We start from the raw sequence: 23,053 nt of genomic DNA on the forward strand, positions 1-23,053 counted from the left end.
GCAGCGCCAAACCGCTGGGCCACCGGGGCTGCCCTATTTTGGGTTTTTTAAGATTTTTATTTACTTATTCATGAGAGACAGAGGCAGAGACATAAGCAGAGGGAAGGGAGAAGCAGGCTCCCTGCAGGAAGCCTGCTAAAGGACTTGATCCCAGGATCCTGGGATCACAACCTGAGCCAAAGGCAGATGCTCAACCACTGAGCCCCCCAGGCATCCCTGTGTTCTAAATATTTTATATGAAGTGACTTATACTCCTCATCCCCATTTCACAGATGAGGACAGCAAGGCAGAGGGGTTCAGCATCTTGCCCACAAAGCTAGTAAATGTGAGCCTGTTATTCCTGGAGGGACTGTGATTATACCACAGGCAGGGAGGAAAATAGTCTGTGCCTTCAGGGACTCCCGTTCTGGAGGAAAGGGAAATCTGGAATACTACAGGGACATGGTTTGGGAGAGACAAGTAGCAGTTTCTTTCCTCAGTCCCATGGCTAAAAAAGAGAATCATAAAGAGGAAGAGAAGAGCTCTGAGCGTTTGGTTTTAACTTCTTCCCTCCCTGACTCAAATAAGGAAGCGCTTCTGTCATCACCACTGTCACTCACCTGAATCCAGAGATCAGTGAGTCCCACACTTGAGCAGCCTCAGAGCCACCTGGGGGGCTTATAGTGTACTGGGCCACTCCCAGAATTCCTGAGATGGTTGGTCCAGGGTGATGCCTGAGAATCTGCATTTCAAACAAGTTGCCCAGTGAAGCTGATGCCTGTGCTGTGGGACCACAGTTTCAGAATCACCAGCACAGAAGAGGTGAAGCAGCTGTTGTTTCCGTTGCAGAGGTGAAACAGCTTCAAGAGGCCTAGGGACCTGAGCACTGGGTGTTATACTGTACGTTGGCAAACTGAAATTTAAAAAGAAAAAAAAAAAATCCTAGGTACAACCCTAGGAGCTACACCAATGAGTGACAGGCTTCAAATTTGGATCTTTTTTTTTTTTTCTGTATATTTTTTTATTGGAGTTCGATTTGCCAACATATAGTATAACACCCAGGGCTCATCTTTCTTGTCCATGCTGTTTCCACTATACCTGAGTAAGAGATTGAATGCTCAAGGATTTCCCCCATTCCATATGTTCCTTTTATTCTAGAGTCTCTGTTCTTGAAAGGTAAAGTTAAGGTTCTGCAACTGACTATTTCCATTTACAACAGGAACAGATGCTTTCTAAAAACTATTTTGTGGGACACCTAGATAGATCAGTCAGGTGACTGGCTCTTGGTTTCAGCTTGGGTTGTGATCTTGGTGTCCTATCAGGCCCCAATTTGGGCTCCACGGTCTGTGAGGAATCTGCTTGGGATTCTCTCTCCCTATGACCCTTACTTACCCTGCTTGGGCAGTCTCTCTCTCTCAAATAAATAAACCAATATTAAAAAAAAAAAAAAAAGACCCTATTTTGCAAATATTCTTTTCTATCTACCCAAGAATTCTTCTTCTAGAAATCTATACTAAAGAACAATCCAAAATACAGCCCAAAATGCAAAGATGTTAAATATTTTAAAGAAAAACTGGAATCTAAATACCCAATATTGGGGTGCCTGGGTAGCTTAGTCAGTTAAGCATCCAATTCTTGGTTTCAGTTCAAGTCATGATCTCAGGGTCATTGGATCAGACCCACATTGGGCTCTGTGCTGGGCATGGAGCCTTCTTAAGATTCTCTCTCAAAAAAAAAAAAAAAAAAAGATTCTCTCTCTCTCTCTCTCTCTCTCCCCACTTCTCCCACCACTCACACATGTGTGCTCTCTTTCAAAAAAACAATAAATAAATAAATACCCAATATTAAGGAACTGGTTAAATAAATCATGGTATATCCACGTGATGGGGTATTTGAAGCCATTAAAAATTATTTATTTAGAATTTTTATAACATGTCAAAGTATTTATATTAAATAAAATAGAAATCCAGTAAGCTCTCAATGTTATTAAAAATACTGAAAAAAAGAGGGAAATAAGAACATTGACAACAGTTGTCTGCTTCTTCTACACTTTCTACAGTGAGCGTCTGAAAGCAGAAAAATCATGCACTTTCTTCCTACTGATGAAGAAGTGAAGCAGGTGTTGTTCCCGTTGCAGAGGTGAGGAAATAGCTTCAAGACAGATATTTTTGAGACCCTTCTACATTAGTCCACTCCTGAATAACCAGGAAAAGCAAAACTGAATTTTAAAGTTAATCTTTTAATTCCACATTACATTTTCCCTGACCTTAGAATGTACACCATTTTAAGTAAAAAAAAAAAAAAAAAAAAGCTAAAAATATCAAATGACAATCATTATTATAAATATGAATACAAATTGAAAAGACTAGAAAAAAACAAATAGAAAAGACAAGGATATCTGTAAAAATGATAATGCGGATAATTTTTGGTTGGTGGAATTACAGGACTTTATTTATTTATTATTTTAATTATAGGACTTTTAAAATCTCTTTTTAGCTTAACAATTTGTGTTACATTTTCTACAATGGACATCTATTACTTTTGTAGTAAAAAGTCATTGTTTTTTTTTTTAAGACATAACCACCAAGTAACTCAGCATTATCTACATGGTGGACTGTCGATGGCCATTTTTACAGTGTTGCAGATTATTTAATAACATGAAAAAAAAGTTTGATCTATAATAGCTGACCATACTATAAAACAGTATGTTCAGAATGATCCCATTGTTTTGTTTACAAACAACCAAAATGTCTACGTCTACAAAGAAAATACGATGGAGGGAAATATGCCAAAATATTAATAGTGTTTTCTTCTGGGCAACATTAGATATTATTCTTTCTTCTTTTCACTTCTGTTGTTTGGCAAATGTTCCTCTGTTAAATATTACTTTTCTAATATGCAAAAAGAGAGAGAGACAGAGAGAGAGGGAGGGAGAGATTGAGAGGAAGATTTTTAAAAAGCTACATGAAAACAAAAAGTCACATTGTTAAATAAAAGACAGACAGACAAAAAATGAGCAGGAGTATCTTATTGAGAAACCCTCCTTTAAAAAAGGCTTCCCAGCTTCAAATCAGCTCTGATTCTTAAATCAAGCTGGCCTTCCAGCATCAGGAGGGCAGGCAGCATCAATCTTTCCTCCTCTTCAAGACTTAATAATGCTTGAGCAGGGCACTGGCTCCAGCATCAAGCTGCCCTCTTGATGGGACAAACATACATTGTCTGGAACCTTTAAACAAGACCCTGGTGGAGAACGGTCTCAGGTAAAAATTTAAAAATTTAGTCCTGCCTTCCAGGACTATGGATCTGATTACAAGTAAATACAATTTATAATCTTGATGAAGGAGACACACTATTTATGTTGCAAATAACACACTAACTACAGAATTATACTCCCAGGCCTGGCAGAGAGCTCTGAGGTCTGAAGACAATTTCCAGGACACTGTCTTTAGGATGTTATGTAAATATTGACTAGAAACAATAACAGAGATGTCATGCTAGAGAATCTTAAGTAAACAGTTCAAAAGCCCGGCTTCCTGTTTATACAATTTTAAGTCACTTTACTGCTAGCCACAAGGTGATGCAACATTCCCATTTAATCTAAGAATTTCTTGCCTTTACATATAATAAAAGGGACTACAAAGAACAGCTGAAAAACCACATGACACAGGAAGGAACAGAAATAAATACCCAGACATGTGTCTTCCAGCCCAAACAATGAGAAATCTATGCAATTAGACTGGCAGTTCAATCTATTTCCAAATCGCTATCCTCACTGTGACAGGTGGCAGAGTTACGCACGGACGTCAGCACCAAGACTTCCTTTTCTGGGAGCAATCCAAATTCCTGTAGAAAAGCTTCAAGGTCCACAGCGAAGAAATCTTCCCCCAGCTGGTCAGTGACACGAACAAAATTGCCAATCAATTCACCACCTTTGTAGATCAGCAGGGCAGGAAGGGCATTCCTGGTGAAGCGACTGCTGGCCCCAATAACTGAGCTCTTGACTCGGCAAAATTTGACAGCTGGGTACTCGGCAGCAAGGCAAATCATGCAGCCATTCATGGCTTCGGTCCCCGGAATGCCATCCTCATAAATATGGACCATGATGAGGGTGCTTTTCTGTTCTTTATCAATCATGTCCAAAAACCCTTCTCCACTAGGGATCTCAAAAACCTTCTTGAACTGGGGCCCCTTATGAAGCTGCTGCCGCATCTCTTCCATTCTCTGCTTCCTATACTTTTGGAGAAACTCTTCGTCATCTTGGTCCTCATTCATCACGGCAAACTCCTTCAGAGTCATCTGCAGGACGACCAGCAAGTGAGCAGAAAAAAACACAAACCCGCCTCTGTGATGAATATGTAAGTGAGGTGTCATGCTAAGTGCTCTGTATGTATTAAAGCTCATGGAAATCTTACGATACCCCATCAGGAGGGAACTTCTATTTCCCCCATTTTACAAATGAGATTCGAAGACTTGAGGTTATTTGCATCACTTCACGTAGGTACAAGTCCAGAATTCAAACTAGATTTTCTAAAAACCCAGTCTTCTAACTACTGCATTATAATGCCCTTCTATCCAAAAAGGCAGTTAACATCACTTCATGAGTTTGTTTCTTATAGTCATTGGATTAATTCTTTTATCCACTGTTTCATTTTTGGTAAAAAAAAAAAAAAAAAAGACAATAGGATATTAAGGAATTTCAAAAACAATACAATTCTTGCTCTGCACCCCCACACATACACAAAAAAACAATTACATAAACTGAAACTGTATTTTGCTTTTTATTACCAGTCAGATGCTGAAATCATTTTTTTTTTTTTTTTTGAAATATGTATTTATTCAGAGAGAGTGAGAGAGAGGCAGAGACACAGGCAGAGGGAGAAGCAGGCTCCATGCAGGGAGCCCGACGTGGGACCCGACCCCGGGTCTCCAGGATCACACCCTGGGCTGAAGGCAGCACTAAACCGCTGCGCCACCGGGGCTGCCCATTTTTGCTTTTTTAACAGCAGTTGTGGGTGTACCAGTTAGGCTGCACTGCTTTTGCCACTTGGCATTATTGCATCTAAATATTTCCTCATGTTTCTAAATATTTTTTTTAGGATTACACAGTTTGCCCTATTTTGCTTCACTTCCCTGTTTCTGGCATTGAGCTGGTTTCCAGCACTATTCTACGGCACACAATCTAACAGGACAGGGACAGCTTCTCTCAACTGCCCTGTGTGCTCATGTGATGTGTTGCTTCATCTGCTCTAATCTCAGTATAAGGAGGCCCTGTGAGCAGTGGGCACACTGCCCTGCAGCCAGTTTATGTTACAAAAGTATCTTCCGGGCAGCCCGGGTGGCTCCGCGGTTTAGCGCCGCCTTCAGCCCAGGTTGTGATCCTGGAGACATGGGATCAAGTCCCACATCAGGCTCCCTGCATGGAGCCTGCTTCTCCCTCTGCCTGTCTCTGCCTTTCTCTCTCTCTCTCTCTCTCTCTTTCTCTCTCTCTCTCTCTTCTCCCTCTGCCTGTCTCTGCCTCTCTCTCTCTGTCTCTCATGAATAAATAAATAAAATCTTAAAAAAAAAAAAAAAAAGTATCTTCCTTCTCCTGACCTGGTGCAGCAAGACACTATGGCTGGAACAAAGCTTCCCTCTGCCTTGTACGGCACAGATTAGAGGGTGGAGGTCGGGGGACAACAGTAGATCAGGATGGACATTTCTGCATCACAGATGGCCAGCACCATCCTTCCCTGGAGCTCCCAACTCTCCAGTCTATCTCAGCCTACAAGAGTGGCTCTTTCTGACCCATTATGGTCAGAAAGTCTAATGCCCTCAAATCCTCCTCTTGCTCCAGACAAATGGCTGCTCACCTAATCCTCTTATCTGCTGCCTGATCCTGGCTTGTATATCCAGCTAAGAGCCGCTTTGGGCCATAACCAAATGATCTCAGGCACTCCTAGAAATTCATTCATGTTCAGAGGGCAGAATAGATGGTGGGTGGGGGGAATAGATGATCCTTTTGATACAGGGAAAATAAGAGAGTCGGGTCCTAATTCCAAACATCTTTCAGAGAGTTCATTTGCTTCTACTGTGTTGCCTTGTACACTAATTCTCATGAATAGGCTTCAGGTGAAACAGAGCAGCACCACGGAAAGAGCAAAAAAAAATCTGGGTGAGAATCCTGCTTCCTGTCAGCATTTACTAGTTGCATGTCTTGAGCCAAGTCCCCTCTCATCTCAAAGCATCAATTTCATCATCAGTAAAACAGGGATAATGCCACCAACCTCAGAAGACTATTTTTGACCCAAAGTAAGGTTTCAATAAAGGACAGAAAACTCACATTTACTGAGCGCTTTCAAAGGCCAGGACCTGCACTAGGCTTTGTACTCAGAGAGCACTGTCAAGTAGAGATATTGACCTCACCAAACCTGTGACAAACTGAACTCACGACGAAAGACACATCCCCAGTGACCAGTGGCAGCCTGAGGTTCAAACCCCAGTGTGTCTGAGTTATGACACAACTCTACCGCTCCCCACCCCATGGCCCCACATGGCACAGCTTCTTGGAGGCCAAATCAAACACCTTGCACCTCTTGAATCTCTGACCCCCATTCCAGCAGCCAGGAGCACTTGTAAGAAAATCCCGGGGGCTGCCAATTACCTTCCCGCTGATCTTCTCCTGGAGGTCCTTCTGCCTGTGTTGGTCCTCCTCTTCATCCAGATGGGACCTGCATGTCATTGACAGCTTCTTGACCAGCCTTTCCATTTCCTGACACTGCTCCTCCCTTTGCTCTGTCTCCAACTGTTTGAAGCGGCGCCAGTCATTTATCACCCCTTTTGGACCTGAGATAGGGGTGAATGTGAAGGAGGTGACCAAGAAGAGTGGGTAAAGAAGCATGGACCAGCTCATATCCGCCTAGAGCTTGCTGCATCGACTGCACGGTGATGCTCACACAAAGGAGCGTGGTCTCCACACAGTGACGTCCACTGTGGCATGGCTTGCCATAATTAAATGGACAAGCTAGGGCCCAGCATCAGGAAGTGCACTAAATAAATTATGATTCATCTACTCAAAGGAAAATAAGAGAACTTGTGGAAAGAATGAAGTAACTATAGGTTTCTTGCCATGAAAGATGTTCAAAGGTAGGGAGGTTTGCTCCTCCCTCATGGGAGCGGGTGGGGGGGGGGGGGGCGGGGTCCAAAAAAAAAAAAGGATGTTCAAATATCTTAGGTCAAAAAAAGAAAAAAGAGCAAAATACAGAACAATATCATGGTAGGATCATCCCATTTTTAGAAAAGGAAATGCATGTGAGTATATAAATACTGACAGATATTTATTTATGCACATGTACCTTTGTACATTCGTAGAAAAAGGACTAGAAGGACATGCGAACAGTTAACAGAGACTGCCTCTAGGTAGTGGGATCTAAGGGGACTAGTGAGATGGAACTTACACTTTTTTCTTTCTACATTAATACATTTTGTATTATCTGGATTTTTATAACAAGATTGTGGCAGGTTGCTCTGTTATTCGAGTTACCCCCAAGCCTCTCTGCCTCCATGCTATACATCCTTGCCCACTGCCATGTGATTTGTAGGACCTTTCATGGGATGAGTGTAGCATCCCCAGCCCACTGATATTGGACTTGGCCATGTGACTTGCTTTGACCAATGGATTCTGAGCAAAAGATTTATGAGCCATTACATGTTTCCTTGCTGCTATACTTGGTCATGAAAAGGCAAGTCCCAGTCAGGGGCTGCTCCTTCAATCCTGTTGTTAGAATGACAGGCTATATGATGCAGAAGCAGGGCCTGCAGCATGTAACACATCTGAGAAACACACCTTTACTGTCACAAGCCACTGAGGTTTGGAGGTGACTTGTTACCACAGAAAAAAATATAAAAATCTATATGAAGAAAACTTTAAAATTCTACTTAAAAACACAAAGAAAGATCTGCGTTAGTGGAAAAGCAATACCATATTCCTGACCAGGAAGACCCAACTTCACAAGGGTGCCAATTATCACTAAATTAATCTATATAATCTATATATTTAATGCATTCCCACGTGTGCACACTCCTAAATTTGTTTTGGAAAAGTAAGAAAGTAAAAGTTGAAGGGCACCTGGCTAGCTCAGTCAGTAGAGCATGTGACTCTTGATATTAGGGTTGTTGAGTTCTAGCCCCCATGCTAGGCATAGAGCCTATTAAAAAAAAAAAAAAAAGTTGGGAAAATGACATCATAGAAGAATACTGAGGGGGATCCAGCCCCATCAGATACTGAAACCTGTAACACAATAATTAAAAACAGTGTGATAGGGCAGCCCCGGTGGCGCAGCGGTTTAGCACCACCTGCAGCCCAGGGTGTGATCCTGGAGACCTGGGATCGAGTCCCACGTCAGGCTCCTTGCATGGAGCCTGCTTCTCCCTCTGCCTGTGTCTCTGCCTCTCTCTCTCTCTCTCTCTCTCTCTCTGTGTGTGTTTCTCATGAATAAATTAAAAAATCTTTAAAAAATAAAAAAATTTAAAAAATAAAAACAGTGTGATATAGCACTGTAAAAAAAGACAAATCAATGCAAGAGACTACAAAGTGCACCTAAAAACACAAACATAGACAGCAATTCAGTACATAATAAAACTGATATTTCAAAGCAACAGAAAAAAGATAGTTTGCTAAATGGTGTTGAAACCACTGGGTGGCAATATGGAGAAGACAAAAGTGAAGCCCTACGGGACGCCTGGGTGACTCAACTGTTGAACATCTGCCTTTGGCTCGGGGCATGATCCTGGAGTCCCACTTGAGATGTGGGATCAAGTCCCATATCAGGCTTCCTGCATGGAGCCTGCTTCTCCCTCTGCCTATGTCTCTGCCTCTCTGTGTGTGTCTCTCATGAATAAATAAATAAATAAAATATTTAAAACAAAACAAAACAAAACATTTATACTTTGAAGCCTCTGGGTTTATTTTTATTTTTTTTAAAGATTTATTTATTTATTTATTCATGATAGAGATATATATAGAGAGAGAGAGGCAGAGACACAGGAGGAGGGAGAAGCAGGCTCCATGCCGGGAGCCCAACGCGGTACTCGATCCAGGGTCTCCAGGATTGCGCCCTTGGCCAAAGGCAGGTGCCAAACCCTGAGCCACCCAGGGACCCCGAAGTCTCTGGGTTTAAAAAAAAAAATGTGAAGCCCTACCACATACCTTGCACCAAAATGAATTCCAGATGAATCAATATTTAAATGTATAAAAAAAAGAAAAAGAAATCATAATCATACTAAGAAAAAGCATGGGAGAATCTTTTTATAATCCTAGAGTGAAGAATGACCTTTTCAGTAAGAAACAAAAATAAGAAACTATAAAATAATGCTTTCAGGTACATAAAATAAAAATCTTCTGCCAGGAAAAGATAAAATCTAAAGACAACATAATTGGTAAAAACAGATGCATCTCCTTATTTATAAAGGTCCCTTAAAAAAAAAAAAAAGGCCACCAAATTTTAAAAATGAAGAAAGGGTATGAAAATCTCTCTTAGAGAGGCTCAACATCCCTCTTGAAAAGATAGAAACTAAAACTACAATCAGTTACCTTTTGTCATCCCTCAGGACAGCAGAGATCACAAATTCTGAGAACACAGTTAGGAGGGCAAGTGTATGGGGCAAGTGTATGGGGAAAACCATACTGCTGGCTACATATAAAACAGTGCCACCTCAATTGCCACAATTTGGAAATATTAAAATGTAAAAGTATAAATATGCCATTTCAAGGAGTTTATACTATCAATATATGCATACCTATGACTTATGTGATATCAAACAACATTAATTCGAGAAGCTAATTCCAAAGCAATTCTGTCTACGTGCACTCTGTGCGTGTTCATAGTCTGTGTATGCTGTGTATACACATCTGCACTGTGCACTGAAATGGCTGATGCACACACAGGAAAATGATGACACGAGGCTAACTCTGGAAGTGAGAGTGGAATTAAAGAGAAGTGATCGGAGACTTCTGATACATATTTCATGTACATCTGTTAAACCTGATCCCAGAGCCCAGGGGTTTCCAGTACCTGTGTTGACTGAGATGCCTTCGCCTGCCAACTCAGCATCTGCTGGCATCGAAGTGCCAGCCAGCGCACCCCTGCCCCCATCCTTGTCTTCATGGTCGCTGTCCTCATCCTCACTGCTGCTGTAATAGTATTGCAGCTTCTCCCCCAGCAACTTATCATCCAGGGTCGTCATGGTGCCTGAGAGAGGCAACATATCAGGCTCTTTGTTGGTGTGAATCAGACAGATATGAATTGGAAGACTGAGGGCTCACTTATGCTGAGCTTCCACTATTTACAAGACCCTAAAAGTGATTTTTTTTCATAAGCAGGATCTCAGCAAATCCGTATCGTAACCTGAGTGGCAGGGTTAATCATGCTCTTTTTGTGGAAGGTAAAACTGAAGCTCAGATAAGGGAAGTTTTTTTGCCAAGCTTTACAGCAAATGGTGGAGCTGGGATCAGACCCCAGAGTACCAGACTCTGAGAGACTGGAGGTGTGAGTCACCGTCTCCCCTGTCCTGGTGTGCTGGCTTGGAGGAATCTGCTTACTGACTGGAGGTTTTACCTACACATACTTTTAGGTTTTCCTATCAACTAAGACTGCGGGGTAATTAAAAATTGGGTATTATCTTCAGGAAAAAGTCCAAAAAGCAGCATCAAGAATATGATGCTGAATCACTAAGTCAATCACTCACCTGTCTCTTGCCTCCAACTTCCTGCAGAGCACACTGTGGTGGACCCATGAGCTGTGGGAGTCACTACCAACTTTGGTTAAAAGGGCCCATGACAAGATTTTACTAATTCCCAAGAATTTAAGGGACAGTGGTTGGGGCCAAGATTCCGCATCAGCAGAAGCCAACGGCACTTGGGGAAAAGGCCAGCCTGCCCTTCCAGCAAGGGGGGGACAACTCTAGTCCCGCCTCTTAGCATCGCAATACTATGCTTCCTTCATTAAACACTTATCACCAGGCCTCTAAACTCCTTACTACTGGCTCTCTCATGGGGCGAGGGCCTCTCGAAAGCAGGGACCTCCGAGGTCCACCACCATCCGGCCTCCGCACTATTTACTAAGCACATGCGGGGAGAAGGCTGGGTCGGTGCGGGAGAAGCAGGGTTGATGGAAAGAACATGCAGGTACAGGGGAGTTGTGGGGGGCCGCGGGAGGCCAGAACAAACTTAGAGAGGCATGAAGGGGCCCAGACGGTGCAGGTCAGGGAGGCAGAGCAGGGGCGTGCTCGATGAGGGCGGGGCCTCCGGGGAGGAAGCGGCTAGGGCGGACCGGTGGAGAGCCTCGGGGAGGAGGGGGCGGGGGAGAGGGCGGGGCCTGCGGGGAGGGCGGGGCCTCCAAGGGGAGGAGTCGGAGGGGCGGGAGAAGCGGAAGGGCTCGCGAAGGAGGCGGGGTCGTGGAGGGGCGGAGAGGGCGGGGCCTACGGGGAGGGCGGGGCCTACGGGGAGGGCGGGGCCTCCAAGGGGAGGAGTCGGAGGGGCGGGAGAAGCGGAAGGGCTCGCGAAGGAGGCGGGGGGGGGGCGGAGAGGGCGGGGCCGGCAGAGAGGGCGGGGCCTCCAGGGGGCGGAGTCGGAGGAGCGGGAGAAGCAGAAGGGCTCGCGAAGGAGGCGGGGTCGTGGAGGGGCGGAGAGGGCGGGGCCTGCGGAGAGGGCGGGGCCTCCAAGGGGAGGAGTCGGAGGGGCGGGAGAAGCGGAAGGGCTCGCGAAGGAGGCGGGGTCGTGGAGGGGCGGAGAGGGCGGGGCCTGCGGAGAGGGCGGGGCCTCCAAGGGGAGGAGTCGGAGGGGCGGGAGAAGCGGAAGGGCTCGCGAAGGAGGCGGGGTCGTGGAGGGGCGGAGAGGGCGGGGCCTACGGGGAGGGCGGGGCCTACGGTGAGGGCGGGGCCTGCGGAGAGGGCGGGGCCTCCAAGGGGAGGAGTCGGAGGGGCGGGAGAAGCGGAAGGGCTCGCGAAGGAGGCGGGGTCGTGGAGGGGCGGAGAGGGCGGGGCCTGCGGGGAGGGCGGGGCCTGCGGAGAGGGCGGGGCCTCCAGGGGGCGGAGTCGGAGGTGCGGGAGAAGCGGAAGGGCTCGCGAAGGAGGCGGGGTCGTGGAGGGGCGGAGAGGGCGGGGCCTGCGGGGAGGGCGGGGCCTGCGGAGAGGGCGGGGCCTCCAGGGGGCGGAGTCGGAGGAGCGGGAGAAGCGGAAGGGCTCGCGAAGGAGGCGGGGTCGTGGAGGGGCGGAGAGGGCGGGGCCGCGGAAGGGCGGCGGAGGGGCGCGCCGAACCTTGGGGGGAACCTGATGGAGGCGGGGCCAGCGGAGGCAACGGGGCGGGGTGATCGCGGCCGCCGTGGGGGTCAAGGGGGCGCGCAGACATCGCCTCCCAGCCGTATTCCACCACCTCCGCCCGTAGCCCATGCCCGCCGCTTCTTCCCGACGGACCTCAGGGCAGTTACCCGGCCTAGCGCAGTCCGGATCCTTCGGGCTGGCGGCTCCAGGGACTTCGGAAGGAAGGGAGCACACTCCGGTGGACGAAGAGAAGTGAGTGTATCGGCGCCTCGAGCGCTAAGAAAAGCCGCCGCGGTCCCGACTGTGCGGGCCAATGAGGCTGCGCCCCTGCGGCCGGGCGGACGCACGCTGCCCAATTAGGGCGAGCCTCTTCCGGCGGCTGAGGGAGACGCTACGGGTCCTACTTTGGGACAAACCACCTCGAGGACAGTAGTACGCTTCAGTCGGCTTTGTGTCCATTTAAAGGAAAAGCGACGCCGCACGTGTTTCGTTGTCAATAGTAAGAGAAGTTTGTTTAGTGATCTTTGAAGCTTCTGGAACCATTCCACGTGTGTTTTTTATTCGATCTGAATCACATCGCGGCTCTTAGGATAGACTCAGAGACGTTAAATATTTTGCCCCCAAACAGACCTTGCATTAAAAAAAAAAAAAAAAGAAAAAAAGGCACGTTCATGACAACATTGTGAATTTCTGAATTGGATCCTGAAACAGAAAAAGATATGGACGGGACAACTGACAAAATGAAGTCTATTAGCAAAACTTGTGTATCAGCAGTTCTGATCATTGCACTATGGTCATGTGTAAGACGTTAACTGGGCAACTCTGGGTGAAGAATGTAGGGGAACTCTAAGCTACTTATGCAACTTTTTTTTTTTTAAGATTTTATTTATTTATTCATGAGAGACACAGATAGAGAGAGAGAGAGGCAGAGGGAGAAGCAGGCTCCATGCAGGGAGCCCGACGTGGGATTCGATCCCAGACTCCAGGGTCACGCCCTGGGCCAAAGGCAGGCGCCAAACCGCTGAGCCAAACAGGGATCCCCAACTTTGCAACTTAAAAAAAAAAAAATGGTTTCTATTGGGACTTCATCAAGATAAGAAGCTTTTGCACAGCAAAGGATACAGTCAACAAAACTCAAAGACAACCTACACGGGCAGCCCCGGTGGCGCAGCGGTTTAGAGCCGCCTACAGCCCAGGGCATGATCCTGGAGGCCTGGGATCAAGTCCCACATCAGGCTCCCTGCATAGAGCCTGCTTCTCCCTCTGCCTGTGTCTCTGCCTCTCTCTCTCTCTCTCTCTCTCTCTGTATCTCTATGAATAAATAAATAAAATCTTAAAAAAAAAAAAAAGACAACCTACAGAATGGGAGAAGATATTTGCAAATGACGTATCAGATAAAGGGCTAGTTTCCAAGATCTATAAAGAACTTATTAAACTCAACACCAAAGAAACAAACAATCCAATTATGGGCAAAAGACATGAACAGAAATCTCACAAAGGAAGACACAGACATGGCCAACAAGCACATGAGAAAATGCTCCGCATCACTGGCCATCAGGGAAATACAAATCCAAAGCACAATGAGATCCCACGTCACACCAGTGAGAATGGGGAACATTAACAAGACAGGAAACCACAAATGTTGGAGAGGATGTGGAGAAAGGGGAACCCTCTTGCACTGTTGGTGGGAATGTGAACTGGTGCAGCCACTCTGGAAAACTGTGTGGAGGTTCCTCAAAGAGTTAAAAATAGACCTGCCCCATGACCCAGCAATTGCACTGCTGGGGATTTACCCCAAAGATACAGATGCAATGAAACGCCGGGACACCTGCACCCCGATGTTTCTAGCAGGAATGTCCACAATAGCCAAACTGTGGAAGGAGCCTCGGTGTCCATCGAAAGATGATGGATAAAGAAGATGTGGTCTATGTATACTATGGAATATTCCTCAGCCATTAGAAACGACAAATACCCACCATTTGCTTCGACGTGGATGGAACTGGAGGGTATTATGCTGAGTGAAGTAAGTCAATCAGAGAAGGATAAACATATGGTCTCATTCATTTGGGGAATATAAAAAATAGTGAAAGGGAATAAAGGGGAAAGGAGAAAAAAATGAGTGGGAAATATCAGAAAGGGAGACAGAACATGAGAGACTCCTAACTCTGGGAAACGAACAAGGGGTGGTGGAAAGGGAGGTGGGCAGGGGGTGGGGATGACTGGGTGACGGGCACTGGGTGTTATGCTATATGTTGGCAAATTGATCTCCAATAAAAAAAATGATTTCAGATTCTGAGTCCTTATTAAGGTGTCAAATACAGACATAAAGTGATTCATAGAAAGCTTTGTCCAAATTGAATCATTAAAAATATCCTAAAACAATACCCTCTAAAATGGGGCTCCTAATTTAAAGGAGAGATTCTCAGCTTGTGGTTCTTCAACCACCTAAAATTGTCTGCAAATTGGTATATGTGCCCATCTTCCTAAGAAGCTGTTTGTTCAGGCTATCAAGAGTGAGAGCTCCCTTCCCCAAATTTAAGAACAGTTCATCCATGGAGATCCTATGGTGACTGTATGCATTTTTGTTTGCAGAGTGAATAGTCGTACCTTAATCAGATTTCTGAAAAGCCAGCCAACTGGCGGATGGATGCCTGTGATCCGCTTTAAATGACAAGCTAGCACCCAGCAATAGAGCCTCTGCATGAGTCTCCGTAAATATCTGTTAAATGAATGCTTTGCTTTTAATTTTGTTTTTCTGACATCTCCCTGAGGCAGGGATCTTCTTCATCCCTGGTGGTACTTTGTCCTTCAAAATTCACTTTAGGAGCACCTGGGTGGCTCAGTAAAGCATCTGCCTTCCGCTCAGGTCATGATCTGGGAGTCCTGGGATCCAGCCCCTTGTTGAGCTCCCTGCTCAGCAGGGAGCATGCTTCTCCCTCTGCAGCTCTCCCTGCTTCTGCTCTCTCACTCTCACTTTCTCTCTCTCAAATAAATAAATAAATACAATTTATTTATTTACTTTTTTAAATTTTCACTTTACATCGAAGGCTGTAATCCTCGGTGCTGCTCAAAGATCCTTGTTTCCCTGAGCAGGTTACCTTCATTTGCTAAGAGGAACAATTCACATCTCTTTTCTCAAATCTTCAATGCTCTCCCCTCTCCTTGGCTCAGTTTTGACCTTGGTTCTTATTTTGCCTGAAAAACAGAAGCAGTTTGGGAGCTGAAGACTCCTCAAAACAAACAAACAAACAAAGCAAAACAAGCAAAAGCAATCAAAAGAGACTTGCACTTGTGTCCCTCAAAATATACCAACTCCTGCATCTGTATCAATTAAGAATCACTGATGCACTGGATCCTGCTCCTCCAGCCTGGTAAAGGACTCTGCCTGCAATGTCGTCCTCTCTCTCTCTCCTGCATATTCAAGCTTGCTTTCTACAGCGTGCTAATATGCTCAACTCATCTCCCTGAAGCAGGGAGGGGCAGAAGGGACAACTACAGGTAATATTAACTACAAATTTTTTTTTCTCATCTCCAAAAAAAAAATCCTCTCAAATATCATTTTCCACCGTTCAGATTGTTAAAAATCAGAAAGTTTGGTAACAGTAAGGCTGTGGGGAACGCATAGCTGGTGAGATGTAAATTGATACAACTCTTATAAATGAGAAATATTAGTCAATAATGCAAAAATACATACTGTTAGCTCAACAATTCCACAGCTGGAAGTTCATCCTATTGATACACTTGCATGAACATAGTATTTAGTTTAAAAAAAAAAAAAAAAAAAGCAAGATGGAGAACATTATGTATTAGTTTCTTACCTTTTGCATAAAAAATATAAATAATGTTATTTGCTTATATTTGCATAAAGACAAGCACTGAAGGATTTGTAAGAAATAGAATGGTTATCTTTGAGGGATAGAGGTGAGTTCGGAGTGGGAAGGAGGCTTTTTATATATAACTTTATATGTATGTATTCTAGAGTTTAAGAATAATTTGGGCGGGCACCTGGGTGGCTCAGTTGTTTAATTGCCCAACTGATTATGGCTCGGGTCATAATCTCAGGGTCCTGGGATCAGCCCCGTGTCTGGCTCTGTGCTAGGCATGGAGCCTGCTTGGGAGTCTCTTTCCCTCTCTCTCTGCCACCCCACCACTCTGCTCACACTCGCTCTCTCTCAAAAAAAAAAAAAGATTTTTTTTTTTGTGGTTAATACTACCTGAAATTGTCCCTTCTGGTAGTTTTTTTTTTTTAAGATTTTATTTATTTATTTATTTATTTATTTATTTATTTATTTATTTATGAGAGACAGAGAGAGAGAAAGAGGCAGAGACACAGGCAGAGGGAGAAGCAGTTTCCATGCAGGGAGCCCGACATGGGACTTGAATCCAGGTCTCCAGGATCAGGCCCTGGGCTGAAGGCGGCACTAAACTGCTGAGACACCCAGGCTGCCCCTCTTCTGGTACAGTATGGCTGATTTTCATTGCTGTCTCTCTTAATATATTTACTCTCCTGATATGATGGAGAGGTCTATCTAGTGGTATCCTTGTTGGGAATATAGTTTGCATCTGTCAGGAGTATGACTGTATATATGAGTTAGTTACCTAACAATACTCAACAGGACTGCTCAACTTAGAATTTGGGGATGGTGTGGATAATGACATTTCTGCCTAATGGAAGTACCATATGTTATTTATAGTTCTTAAAGTATTTTACTTGTGAGGTTTTTGTTTCTTTATTCATAGAGCATACTGAAAGTATTTCTTAGCTGGAAAACCGAAATCCATAAGTGGTTTTGTGACTATTAAAGCATTTGCCTTCTATCAAGGAAAATCTTGGTCCAACCAAAAGATTTACAAACTGTTATTAAACATATTTGAAGTTTTGAAGTAATTGAATGAAATTCATGTAAAAATGCATAAATACGGGCCGCCCAGGTGGCTCAGCAGTTTAGCAGCACCTTCAGTCCAGTCCCATGTCAGGCTCCCTGCATCGAGCCTGCTTCTCCCTCTGCCTGTGTCTCTGCCTCTCTCTCTCTCTGTCTCTGTGACTATCAAAAAAAAAAAAAAAAAGCATAAATGCCCTTGAGGCATGGATTTCTAGGCTTGGAGTTTTTCCAGATTATGATAGACGTAAAACAGGATTTGGTCTTCCACTGAGTTTTCCACCAATATTTTTGTAAATTTAGAACAAATTTGTCCTTGTCATTTTTTTTTTTTTAAGATTTATTTACTTTAGAGGGAGGGAGAGAGAGTGCGAGCAAGTGCAAGGGTGGGGAGAGGAAGGAGAGGGAGAGAGAAACTTAAGGAGATTCCATGCTGATTTCAGAGTCCGAGGCCGACTCAGGGGCAAGCTCAATCTCAGGACCTTGGGATCAAAACTCATTTTTTCTTTCTGAAGATTTTATTTATTTATTCATGAGAGAGAGAGAGAGAGAGAGAGGGAGAGGCAGAGACACAGGCAGAGGGAGAAGCAGGTTCCGTCCAGGGAGCCCGATGTGGGACTCGAATCCAGGTCTCCAGGATCAGGCCCTGGGCTGAAGGCGCCAGTAAACTGCTGAGTGCCCGAGATCACAACTCACATCACAACCTGAGCGGAAACCAGGAGTTGGATGCTTAATTGACTCTGCCACCCAGGCACCCCACTCAGATGTTAGTTAGTTAGTTAGTTAGTTAGTTAGTTAGTTAGTTAGTGAGGATGCATGGAGGGAGGAATAGAGGGGGAGGGACAAGCAAACTCCCTGCAGAGTGTGGAGCCCTAGGCAGGGGTCCAGGCAGGGCTCCAGGCAGAGCTCATTCCCTAGATCCTGAGATCATGACCTGATCAAAGTCAGACACTTAAATAACAGCCATCCAGGAAACCCTGAATTTTTTCTTATAGAAGTATTAAAGGTCTAGAGACAGTTTGGGGTGACATGAAGCAGTATGAAGACTGGAACAGCCAGTCTTTTTCTTTCCTTTCTTTCTTTTCTCTCTCCTCCCTGCCTCCGTTCCTTCTTTCCCTCTTTTTTTGGGGTATGGAGCCAGTTTGTGGCAATTGAATGTCTTTCTTATTTAGAAATTAAACAGCTTTTTCTTCTTGTATTAAATATAAAATCAGGAACGCCTGGGTAGCTCAGTGGTTGAGCATCTGCCTTCGGCTCAGGGCATGATCCTGGGATCCAGGATCGAGTCCCACATCAAGCTCCCTGCATGGAGCCTGCTTCTCCCTCTGCCTGTGTCTCTGCTTCTCTCTATGTGTGTGTCTCTCATGAATGAATAAATAAAATTAAAATAAATAAAATTTTAAAAAATATATATAAGTTTTAAAAGTGTTATCCTTGTTGGCAAATTGAATTTAAATTAAAAAATGTAATGTAAAAAAATAAAAATAAAAGTGTTCTCTTTGGTGAGGGATTGAATTTTGTTAACTGAACTTTTCTTTAGATGTTGGATTGTCTTTAAGGAGCAGTTAAATTTCTTTTGAAAGTTTTGATTAAGGCATTGGAGAAATTCAGGAAACCTCTTTGCTTTTGTGGCTTTAGTTGTATTTTTCTTTAAATAGCTTGCACACTTAAAATGTAAGGAACAAGATTTCCTCTTTTTTAGAAGTATTTGAGTTTCTCTTATTTTGTATAGATTTTTAATTTCTAGAAGCCAATCAGAATGGAGCTCCGTTAATTTTTGAGATCTTATAACAGAATTTTTCTTCTGTTAATATGGTGGATGACTCTGATTGATTTTCATATGCTAAACAAACTTTACATTCCTGAGATAAACCCAATTTGGATATGATGTATTGTACTTTGTGTAGGTATGCAACCTTGGTTGGTCTAGCAATATTTTTCCCATGGCCTTCTGAACATGAAAATTGGTAGCCTCAAGACCTTCTACCTGCGTTGTCACACAAAGACTTCCTGTCTGCACTGGTGCCATGTACCCACACAGATTCCTGTGTAGCTCACCTGTGGTCCAGAGACATACTTTCTGCTGGCCAGCAACCAGTTTCAGCCTGGGCACATCAGCAAACTTCTCTGCTGTGCAGTAGGCTGAACTTCACCTTCTGTAGTGAGGTCTGCACCACAGTCTTGGGAAGGGGAGCTCTTTCCAAGTATGTCCTTCCTCAAGTAGGACATACCAGATGGAATTTCTCTAAGCCATAGGATTCCATAGCCCTATGGAATTTCCTTTTTTCTTACAGTCATTAATTTATTAGATTGTAAGAATTCTTTGTATGAAACTTCCCCCTGTGCAGTTTCTGTCTCCTGACTGGAGATAAAAAGGTCCCTAAGTCAAGTCTACACTCAGGGGAAGGGGTTTACACAGAAGATGAATAACAGGTGATGGGAGGGGTGGCTTTGGGAGCTATATCAGTTCCTGACTGTGGTCTGGACCAAATGACTTGCTTCTAAGTAATAATGACAAAAGAGATGGGATCTGTTTCCAAGATCACAGGTTATAAAAGATTGTGACTTCTTTACAGCTACTCTCCACTAGCTCTCTACCTGCTCCCCATCCTCCCCCTCACACCCCCTACCCCCGTCTCAGACTCTTCTTGTTTGCTGCTTGGATGAGCCAAACCACCATATTGATTTTGAGGGGCTCAAGTGGCAATGAACTGAGGGTAGCCTTCAACGAGAAACTGAGGCCCTCATTCCAACAGCTCGAGAGGAACTGAATCCTGCCAGCAATCCAGGGAATAGGCTGGGGAGCAGACACTTCCCCAGGTGAGCAGGCACCATTCAACCCCTGTGAGACCTGAGGCACATGACCCCACCGAAGTCACACGCAGATTCCTGACTCACAGATACCACAGGATGATGGGTGTTGTGACATTAAGCCACTGGGTCCTTGGGGTAATTTGTTTTGTGACAATAGATAACTAATACAAGACTTAGTACAGTTTTCCTTTTGATTTTTTCTTTAAAGATTTTATTTATTTACTCATGAGAGACACACACACAGAGGCAGAGACATAGGCAGAGGGAGAAGCAGGCTCCCTGTGGGGAGCCTGATGTGGGACTCAGGATCATGACCTGAGCTGAAGGCAGATGCTTTAACCACTGAGTCACCCAGGTGCCCCTCCTTTTGATTTTGTATCTCTTTTGGTAAATCGTTCTTTGAAGGAATTTGTCCATTTTTAAGACTCCTTAAGTCCAATTTATCCATTCCTTTCAGGGGTAGCCCAACACCACCAGTGTATTTGCTCAATAAATACGAGAACAAAAAATGTTACGTCCACACAAAAATATGTGTTCATAAATGTTCAAAGCAGCTTTATTTGTAATAGTCAAAGATTTGAAGCAACCCACATGTTTTTCAACAGGTGAATGCTTAAACAAAATGGTATATTTACAGCTCAGCAGTAAAAAGGAGCAAAGTATTAGTACATGTGACAATTTGGATGGATCTCAAGGGAATTAGGCTGAGTGTAAAAAGCCAGTCTCAAAAGGTTACATCCTGTACAATTTCATTTATATAATATGCTCAAAATGACAAAGTTATAGCAATAGAGACTAGATCAGTTGTTGCCAGGGGTTAGGGATGAATGAGGATAAGGGAGGGGAATGGATATGAATGTAAAGGTAGCATGAAGGGTCACTGAGGTGAGCAAACATTGTTACTTTTTTTTTTTTTTTTCCAGTTCTGTTATCCTGGGAGTAGTGGTAGTTCCACAAATCACATGTGATAAAGAGCTACACATACACACGCAAATGAGTGCATGTGAAGCAGATGACATCTGAACAAGGTGTGTGGATTGTCACCAATGTCACTTCCCTGGTTTTGCTATTTTGCTATAGTTACAAAAGATGCTATCCGTGGGGAAACTGTGTGAAGGGTGCATTGGTCCTCTAGTATTTTTGCAACTTCCTGTGAATCAATTATTACTTCAGAATATAAAGTTGAACTCATCCAGTCTCTTGGGTTAAAATATCTATTTTAAGTAGGAACCCCCACTCCTACCCCACCATGACTTTCCATCCAGGTTTCACATAGGTTGACTTTTGAGTAAAGACCTTAAGAAAAAGGGACTAGTTCATCATGAAGCTACCTGGTAAGGCTGGGGGGAGCCTTTATCTTTTAGAGAATAACAAGCATAAAAGCCCTATGCTGGAAGCATGCCTGGCATGGTGAACACCTAAGTGGCCAGTGCAGCTGGAGCCTAGTGAGCAAAAGAAACCAGGGGCTTTGGCTTTCATTTTGATGATTTCACTCTGACACATTTGAAAGGTTTTGAGTACAGGAGTGAAATGATCAGACTTCACAGTTTAAAGGGATCACTGCTGAAGAGGGAGACAAGGGCCGAAGCCAGGAGAACAGAAGGCTATTCAGGCTAATTCAGGTGAAAGATGATTGTGGCTCAGACCTAGGTGGTGAGAAGTGGTCAAATTCTGAATATATTTTGAAGGTAGAGCTGACAGGATTTGCTGCTGGACTAAGTGTGAGGGACAGTGATCCAGGGGGAAGTAACTGAAATGGGTGGCAGGGCTGGGAGGGGACAGGGAGGGAACAACTGGAGGTGTAGTTTGGAGAGCTGAGGAATCCCAGAAACTCCGTCTTTGACATGTTAAGTTTGAGATGGGATCCAGACCACCCTATCTAAAACTGCCCACAGTCCTGAGACTTACCACTCCCACCTTGCAAAATCTCATCAGCTGGTTATATTCTAGTCATTCCGCTTGTAGTCCTCCTCATGATCTAAATTCACCTTCTGTGTCTTGTCTATCCCTTCAACTCTGTTTCACAAAGGAAGGGACTATTTCACACCTATATCCTTCAGGCCTGGTACATAGTAGATTGTCATAAAGATATTTGTTGCAAGGTGCCGGTGCCTGGGTGGCTCAGTGGGTTGTCTTTCAGTTCAGGTCATGACCCCAGGGTCCTGGGATCAAGCCCAGCCTCAGGCTCGCTGCCCAGCGGGGATCCGGTTTCTCCCTCTCTGCCTGCTGTTTCTACCTACTTGTACATGTGCATTCTCACTCTGTCAAATAAAATCTTAAAAAAAAAAAAAAAAAAAAGCAGGTATTTGTTGAATGTTGTCTCTGTGAACCAAATGGGCCTGAACATTTGGCAATGGGTGTTTTTTTATACCTTGGCTAAGATAGGTCCCAAATCTATCTTAATTCATTATAGCATTACAGCAGTGATTCCCAAACTTCTTTTGCACTGGACGCATTCAGGTGGGGAGCTTTAAAAGTAGGGATACCTTGTCCCATCCCCAGAGATTGTGATTTAAAGGGTCTGAGGTGTGTTCTGGACTTTGGGATTTTTCAAAGATCCCTAGGTCATTGCAGTGTGCATGTAGGTTTGAACTACTGCACTGTGGGGTTTTTCCATTAAGGTTTTTACTGCAAGTCTTTGTTAAAGTGCATGCTAATTACTCCGACAGGTACAATAAAGGAGAGAAAATTTTCCTAGACTTTCATTTAAATTTCCTCTCCTTCACTTGGACCCACTATCTTCTTCTCTTCTTCTTCATGATCTGAATTGTCACTCCAGGCTTACACAAGATTACATGTCTCACAAATACGGCTCTGTTCTCAGCAGTGAGGTCTGGGACTCTAAGCCAAACCTAATCCACTGTAACGTGTAGATGTCTAGTGTCTTCTCTCTACAACAAATCCCATCAGTTGCTCTCTGCTGCTTCTCAGAGTCACCCCTCTTCCCTCCTGGTTGGCCATGCTCTGAACACTTCTTACCTAGATTGCTGACCTGGCTTCCCTAGTCTGTCTCCAGATTCACCTCACACTACCAACCCCAGATTGTTCAGATCATCTAACTTCCAAGACTCCCTAACGGTCTTTTT

The 23,053-nt window shown here is 44.3% G+C and overlaps 2 protein-coding genes across 5 annotated transcripts in view; both read right to left on the reverse strand.

Annotated features, from left to right (window-relative positions):
• Positions 1 to 1,863: 1,863 nt before the first annotated feature.
• PDCL (phosducin like) lies at positions 1,864 to 12,931 on the reverse strand. Of its 3 annotated transcripts, none has more exons than XM_072777836.1 (4): positions 12,441 to 12,931; positions 10,029 to 10,205; positions 6,620 to 6,801; positions 1,864 to 4,275 (listed from the first exon to the last, which is right to left on the reverse strand). In XM_072777836.1, the coding sequence occupies exons 2-4, from the start codon at positions 10,198 to 10,200 to the stop codon at positions 3,724 to 3,726; spliced, it is 906 nt and encodes a 301-aa protein (XP_072633937.1). In that variant the 5' UTR covers positions 10,201 to 10,205; positions 12,441 to 12,931; the 3' UTR covers positions 1,864 to 3,723. The 3 variants fall into 3 exon arrangements, with proteins under 3 accessions (XP_072633937.1, XP_072633936.1, XP_072633938.1); XM_072777835.1 differs by having other exon boundaries at positions 12,427 to 12,931; XM_072777837.1 differs by lacking the exon at positions 12,441 to 12,931 and adding an exon at positions 10,702 to 11,273.
• A 2,361-nt stretch (positions 12,932 to 15,292) lies between these two features.
• The window catches only part of RC3H2 (ring finger and CCCH-type domains 2), a 61,729-nt gene continuing 53,968 nt past the window's right edge, over positions 15,293 to 23,053 (reverse strand). For both annotated transcript variants that reach the window (XM_072777797.1, XM_072777798.1), the window contains exon 21: positions 15,293 to 15,468. In XM_072777797.1, coding sequence (XP_072633898.1) covers positions 15,395 to 15,468 — 74 coding nt within the window. In that variant the 3' untranslated portion in view covers positions 15,293 to 15,394. The remainder of the gene's footprint in view (positions 15,469 to 23,053) is intronic.

The sequence above is a fragment of the Canis lupus genome, chromosome 16, assembly GCF_048164855.1.
Source record: "Canis lupus baileyi chromosome 16, mCanLup2.hap1, whole genome shotgun sequence".
Classification (NCBI taxonomy): domain Eukaryota; kingdom Metazoa; phylum Chordata; class Mammalia; order Carnivora; family Canidae; genus Canis; species Canis lupus.

Bases quoted from the DNA above. Each gene is read 5' to 3' on its own strand.
- PDCL (XM_072777836.1), bottom strand. From the start codon at position 10,200: ATGACGACCCTGGATGATAAGTTGCTGGGGGAGAAGCTGCAATACTAT. The intron at 6,802-10,028 runs GTACTGGAAACC...CCCCTATCTCAG, and splicing joins AGGCATCTCAGTCAACACAG to GTCCAAAAGGGGTGATAAAT. The intron at 4,276-6,619 runs GTAATTGGCAGC...GTCGTCCTGCAG, and splicing joins AGGAGAAGATCAGCGGGAAG to ATGACTCTGAAGGAGTTTGC.